The sequence below is a fragment of the Mandrillus leucophaeus genome, unplaced genomic scaffold (assembly GCF_000951045.1).
Source record: "Mandrillus leucophaeus isolate KB7577 unplaced genomic scaffold, Mleu.le_1.0 Scaffold240, whole genome shotgun sequence".
Classification (NCBI taxonomy): Eukaryota; Metazoa; Chordata; class Mammalia; order Primates; family Cercopithecidae; genus Mandrillus; species Mandrillus leucophaeus.
This window is the reverse complement of record NW_012102477.1, coordinates 187,509-194,745: the sequence shown is the minus strand read 5'-3', so window position 1 is coordinate 194,745 and position 7,237 is coordinate 187,509. Positions and strand designations below refer to the sequence as shown.

The window sequence follows — 7,237 nt, the reverse complement described above, 5'->3', positions numbered from 1 at the left end:
CCTCCCAGGTTCCAACGATTCTCCTGCCTCAGCTTCCCAAGTAGCTGGGACTATAGGCGCCTGTCACCATGCCCAGTCAATTATTGCATTTTCAGTAGAGACGGGGTTTCACCATGTTAGCCAGGCTGGTCTCGAACTCCTGACCTCGTGATCTACCCACCTCGGCCTCCCAAAGTGCTGGGATTACAGGCATGAGCCACCACACCCCGCCCATTTCTCCATATCTTTAATAACTATGCTTCACCTTTTTTTTTTTTTTTTTAAGACAGGGTCCATTCTTGTCGCCCAGGCTGGAGTGCAATGGCGCGATCTTGGCTCACTGCAACCTCTGCCTCCCAGGTTCAAGCAATTCTCCTGTCTCACTCTCCTGAGTAGCTGGGATTACCTGCCACCACACCCGGCAAATTTTTGTATTTTTAGTACAGATGGGGTTTCACCATATTGGCCAGGCTGGTCTCAAACTCCTGACCTCAGGTGATCTGCCTACCTCGGCCTCCCAAGGTGTTGGGATTACAGGCATGAGCCACCATGCCCGGCCCCTCACTTTTTAAATTATTTCCAAAATCCTAGCAGTATGCTAAAAATTCCTGCAACCTTCTCCCAGTGCCTGGCCACCCTAGATAAGATTTCTCACACTCACATACACCCCATCTTCTATATCCCCTTCCTGCTTTACGTTTCTTCACAAAACACTTTTTCTATCTTATTTATGGTTTGACTTCCCTGTTGTCCCCTCTATTAGATCTCCCCTATTAGAAGGCCTGGTTTTTGTTTCTTAGAGACAGGGTCTCACTCTATCGCCCAGGCTGGAATGCAGTGGTGCAATCACGGCTCTCTGCAGCCTCGACCTCCTGGGCTCCAGCGATCCTCCTATATTACTGACTTAAAAATTCTTGTCCCCTATTACAAGAGCAGGAATCTGTTTTGTTTACAGCTGTATTGCCAGAACCCAGAACCGTGCCTGGCACAGAGTAAATGATTCGCTGAATGAATAAGCAAGCCGGGGGTTCCGGGCCTCCTTCTGTAAGTCCATCCTGCATTCTCCATTCATACCATAGCAACTTCAAAGGCCCCTCACCCATTCCTGACTCCACATTGTCGCCAAGTCACTTCCAGAAACTTAAAATGCCACTTCCCATTCACATGGTTAAGCCCTTCCCTCCTGCCAGTTATCTGTTTAAATCTGGCTTGCAGTCTCATCAAGCTGGTCTTCCTAATGCCACTCAGATCCCATCACCTCCATCACTACTACTGTGACCTTGGATTGGGCCACCATCACCCCCACCTGGGATTTACTCAACACCTCATTAATCTCTTTCCAACCCACACTCACTAGCTCTGAAAGAGTGAACTTTCTAAAACTGCAAGTCAGATCGCCTAAGTCCCCTGTTAAGTGGTTCCCTGACACCCACAGGATCAAATCCAAAGTCCTTCCCACATTACCCGTGGCCTTCCTTGTCCTGACCAACGACTAACAATCGCCTGCCCCCACAGAGAAGCACGGGGCCCAGCCACGCCCACCTCTCCGCTCTGCCCCTTGCTCCTCTGTCCATCTGGAGAGCCATGGCCTGATCTCAGGACCCAGCTCCAGCAGGAGCCCTCTCTAAAGCGCTCCCCACTCCCGGACATACTCCACAACACTTTCAACTGTGACCTCATGGAGGGTGGGAACTATAAACGCAGCGGAGGCGAGACCCAACGTGGGGCCCAGCCCAAGAGGGTTCTTGGCTTTGCCCAGGAAAGAATTCAAGAGTGAGCCGGTGGCAGGAAAGAAAACAGCTTTATTGAAGAGGCAGGCAGTGTTACAGCTCCGTGACTGCTCCTGCAGAGCTGGGCTCCCCCAAAGGCAGAAAGTAGCAGCTCAGGGCAGTTTTGCAATCATACTTATATCACTTTTTTTTTTTTTTTTTTTGAGACACAGCCTCGCCTAGGCTGTCGCCCAGGCTGGAGTGCAGTGGCCATGATGACAGCTCACTGCAACCTCCACCTCCTGGGTTCAAGCGATTCTTCTGCCTCAGCCTCCCAAGCACCTGGGATTACAGGCGCGCACCACCACACCTGGCTAATTTTTGTATTTTTAGTAGAGACGGGCTTTCACTATGTTGGCCACACTGGTCTCGAACTCATGACTACAGGTGATCCACACACCTTGGCCTCCCAAAGTGCTGGGGTTATAGGCGTGAGCCACTGCGCCTGGCCTTACCTTATACCTACTTTTAATTTCATGTAGAGTAAGGGGCGGCTTAGGCAGAAATTTCTAGGAAAAGGGTGGTAGCTTCTGAGTTGTCAGGTCATGGCCATGGAACGAGGCAGTAACTCCAGGTGTGGCCATGGTGACAGTAAACTAACATGGCACACTGGTGGGTGTACCTTGCAGAACGCTGCTTCGGCCCCATCCCTGTATTAGCTAGTCCCCAATTCGATCTGGCATCTGTGCCTCACCTCTGGACTCAAGTCCCACCCCCTACCTCACGATCACGGATCCTCCTCCACATCCACAGTGCCAGGTGCACAGTCGGTGCCGGGGCACAGCACAGATTTCAGAGTGAGGGACTGTGCAGAGATCATGAAACTACCCTTCTGCAAAGCCTGTTCAGATAAATTCGAATGAGAGGAGCTTCCTTCTGTGCTCCCAGGCTAGTTCTAGAAGCCCCTTCTCATTCTACGGATGCCCGCTCCTGCTGGGCCGCTACTGGGTGCTTTTTAACCCTGGGATCAGAAAAGGGGGTACGAGGGAAAGGATAATACCCAATATTGGGGTTTTTTTTTGTTGTTGTTGTTGTTTTTTAAGACAGAGTCTTGCTCTGTTGCCCAGGCCGGAGTGCAGTGGCACAGCCTCGGCTCACTACAACCTCCTCCTCCCGGGTTCAAACAATTCTCCTGCCTCAGCCTCCCATAATACCCAACATTGTATAGAGAAAACATTTGCCACCAGCCTAAAGGCAGAGGCGAAAACCGATCTTACATGTAGATAAGCTTAACGATGTGGGTGAAAGGGTCTTCTACAAACTGTGCTATCATCTTAATTTAGCTTTGTAAGGACAGTTTCCAAAAGGGCCAGGAAGTTGTGTAGACATGCTCTATTCCTGGAGTCCTATCCACAAAGGTTTGCAAAATGAGCTCAAGAAAACAAAATCGTGGTCTCAGGGAAACAGCTACAGGGAAGAATATCACATTTAAAAAATCAGCAGCTTGGCTAAGCCTTCTTTCTTCCCTACTCCCTACAGTACTAAACCTTTTATAAATGTACAATGTACACAAATGTCAAGAAAAGTTAATTTACCAAATTTACACTATTTAAGGTTTAAAAACACATACACACACAAACCCACTCTAGCATTTTTTTTTTTTTTTTTTGCCTCAGTGTCTGAGTCCCCTGATCTATAAACTTAAAATAAAACTACTCATAAATTCACAAAATAGGTATTCAATGACTTGGCAATTTCCAAATGATTACACCCTTTTCATTTTTGAAATTCGAGTAATACAGCATACAAAGTACAGCTTACAAAACTGTTCTCATTGTCCTGTGGGCCAACATATTTCATTTAATGTACTGCCGCCCAGCTCCACCGTCCCCCAGTCCCCCAGGACAGAGCCCCCAACACCTGGGCCCTAAAAATGCCAAGGTGTCAAGCAGGGGTTACACCCACAGCCCCATCCACTGACACCTTCAGGCTCAAGAGCAAGTGCCACTACCCTAAACAGAAAGAACTTGTCACGGCAGCATCTTTCAAGTGAACGGCAAAGTGTAGTTTCTGACCTCGTCAACATAGTCCTTAAAGCACTCTAGGTTAGGGGAATTCTTGGTGAAAATAGTTTTCGTCTACATCCATAAAATCTTCATCAGCAAAGTTAGTAAAATAAAGAAAAATCAGAAGAAAGATGATGTTCCCTTGCCAGATAACAAATACATAAAAGATACAGGAGCTCAGATCACAAGCCAGAGAAACAGAATGCCAACTGGGGATATAGGATGATCTCACACCAATGACCTGTGCAGGCCCTACCTCAACCACTGGCCGTCTCTGACTGACATTACTACTTCTGCCGTCTCTGATTGAAAGTATTACCTCTGCCATCTCTGACTGGAACTATTCACTACTTCTCCTTCCGAGGATTCCCTTTCCTGAGGCTGTTAACTGTGTAAGTATGCAGTGTGGGGAGGCCACAAAATACAATACAGCTTCACAAAAGCAGGCTTTAAAAAAATCACCGTTATTTTCTCTACATACTTCCAAAATAGATGTTCCCCTCAATCCTGAAGATTTTGCTAAAACGTAAGGGCTGTTTAAAAAGGAAGAAGGGGGGAAGAAATGTAGCAGATTACTTAAAATCCTTCTTTTTCATCCTACTTATTTTAACATCATTTTCCAGATCTCAAAGACTTTTGTCCTGTATGAGAAAAAAGCAGCAGCCCAGTAAAAACACCAAGAATAGCAGTAGGGAGCTTGAAACCAGGGACCAGGCACCAGATCCAAACCTGAGAGGATGAGGGAGGAGAATACCAGCTCTTCTGTGGGTACGTCTCTCCCTTCCAGATCACCTGGCGGCTGCAGAAGCTCAATATTCTAAAATGCCTGGTTCTTCACTTAAGGCAAATACTGTGATAATAAAATATCCTTAAACAAATGACGGCTGAAAGCTGAAAATGCAAACTTTTTTAAAAAGACCTAGATAAAAGGCAGTGTGCACTCAGAGGTAAGTAACTCCGTCCAGTTCTCCAGAGTCCTGCAGGACTGCGCCGACTTCCTATCCCTATTTTGAGGACAAGCAAAGTGAGGCCCAGAGAGGAGAAAGGTTTTATTCTCCACGTTTTCGCAAAACGGGCACAGAGAAACATTTGGATGGGACTTCGGGGTGACCAAATGAAATGCAAAGGCAATTTCCTTAAGTGCTAAAAAGTGCTGAATGCTGAACGGCTCCATACCCTTACGTTGACCGGACGTACCCCCGTATTTCAGCCAACCAGTGGTTACGCTCGTTCAAAGTTCTCCTTCCTTCCACAGGTCGCATCTAGGTCATGTCTGCACAGCCTCCCTTTCTGCAGTGTGAAGAGATCTGTGATATGTGACCCGCTGGAGGAAAAGTCACACTGACCCTGAGATCCCCCCATGGTAAGGCATTCTGAGATACCTGAGCTGCCTCTACACACTGAGGTTGAAAGTTTGTGTGTGTGTGTGTGTGTGTGTGTGTGTGTGTGTGTTTCTTTTTTAATACAATCAGTTTCAGGGAGGAGGGATACTGAGGTAAAGAAGTGCACATACCTTTCAACTGGTCAGCAACCACGCTGTGGCCCAGCCGTTCGATAACGTTCCCGTCTTCCATTTCGTACCGGTCATCTAAGTATTTTGCAGTGGCCTCAGAAATGTGAACTTTGCCGGCCACTCCCAGCTGCTCCATGAGATTGGCCAGGTTCACATCGTTGGACCACACATCAAATTTAAACCTCCTCATGCCCAGGATGCCGCACAGGACGGTACCCGTGTGCACCCCGACTCGCATGTTCACCATCTCCTTCTTCTCCTGGCAGAACTGCTCGATGGCCTTGATCATGCCCAGGCCCATCTCGATGCAGCAGTAGGCATGGTCGGCCCGGGGCTCGGGACAGCCCGCCACGCAATAGTAACAGTCTCCCAGAGTGCTGATTTTCTCACACTTGGTTTCCTCACACAGGCGGTCGAAGCGACCGAACAGATCGTTCAGGAGACCCACCAGGGCGTGGGCGGACTTGTTGGCACTCATCTTGGTGAAGCCCACGATATCTGCAAATAAAATACTGACTTCTTCGATCTGCTGCATCTTGAAAGGGCGGAAGGCGATAGGCGCTTTCTGGATGGAAGACTTTTTCTTCCTGTTCTTGGGGCTCGAGGTGGCATGCCTCTTGACAGAATTCTCACTCTCCTCATCACCCTGCTTCATTAAGTCATCGGCTATGATTCTTGGCATCACGGAATGAATCATCCTCTCTTTGAGGGCTTTTTCCACTTCCAGGTCCTTCCCGTGCATAATGGATTGCCCTACCTTGAGGAAGGTGCTCCTGGACCTCACCTGGGACATGATGAACAGGTGGACCCCGATGGCGTGGATGCAGCTGTGGAGCAGCGCCCTGCTCAGCAGCTCCCAGTGCAGGGCCCCGGCTCCGGGCGAGGGGAAGCAGGCTTCATCCCGGAAATGGTAGCCAAAGGTCTCGAAAAGGACAGAGTAGGCCACCCCCAGACACAAGCTCAGGTACAAAGGTAAGTGCATGACGGTATAGAGCAAAAAGAGCACTTCGATGCACATGGAGAAGCTCCCCACTTGAGATAAGCAAGTATCTGTGGGCTGGGCTGTGGCCGTAAGGTTGGAGCTGTCGCCGCGTCCTGAGACAGGCGTCAAGACCTGGAACTGCGCAGCCAGGGTCAGGGCGAACACCAGCAGGGTGAGAGCCAGCGAGGTCCACGCGTAATGCCGGGCGTACAGCTTGGTGAAGGTAAACAGAAAGAAGCCCACACACACCACGAGGAAGCACAGCGCGGGGGCGACCATGACGATCAGTCTGGATCTCATGTGCACCGCAAAATAGATGCTCCACAGAAGGCAGGCGAAGCCGATGTAGAAGAGCGCATACCGGAACCGGCGCTGGGTCTGCGGGAAGCAGCGCTCCAGGCAGGCCTCCTCCAGGTTCACCGAGTCGAACTTGGGGTCCCACCAGCGGCTGGAGGCCCTCTCGAACAGCTGGGGCAGCTTCTTCTGCCTGCGCAGCCGGCCTCCGCCGCCCACGCGCCGGGGGGCGCCCCCGGAATCCCCGGAGCTGCTGCAGCTCGAGGAGATGCTGTATTTGCAGTGCTTGGGCTGGCTGTTGGAGGGCAGCTGCTTGGGGTTGATCTTGACGCGCACGCTGTTGCTGTCCCCGCTGGAGTCGCAACTCACCTCGGTGCTGTGGTGATGCAGCAGCTGCTGGTGGGGCGGGGAAGCCATGTTGTCGAGTCCCGGGGCCTGCCCGGGCCGGGGTCACCAGTACCTGCCAGCAAAACCGGGAGAGTTAGCTGCGCTCCCACCTAGGCATGCACACCTGCAGGCCGGGGACCTGCTCCCGTCCTAGGTGGCGGCTCCAGCACGCGACTTGGACAGGCACCATCTGCTCCCCGAAACTGTGGATCCCGGCTCAGCTGTACCCCCACCGCCCCCACCTTCGAGGCGGACGAGAACCGCTCGGGACGGACCTAGAGCGCCCGGGGGTCCCCGCCGCGTGGCC

General features: G+C 50.8%; 1 protein-coding gene across 1 annotated transcript in view; it reads right to left on the bottom strand.

Moving 5' to 3' along the window:
* Positions 1–7,237, bottom strand: part of ADCY9 (adenylate cyclase 9) — a 201,943-nt gene extending 194,706 nt beyond the window's left edge. Inside the window, exons 1-2 of the mRNA XM_011982563.1 lie at positions 7,206–7,237; positions 5,268–7,003 (exon numbers count right to left, since the gene is read on the bottom strand). Of these exons, the coding sequence (XP_011837953.1) occupies positions 5,268–6,960 (1,693 nt within the window). The 5' untranslated portion in view covers positions 6,961–7,003; positions 7,206–7,237. The remainder of the gene's footprint in view (positions 1–5,267; positions 7,004–7,205) is intronic.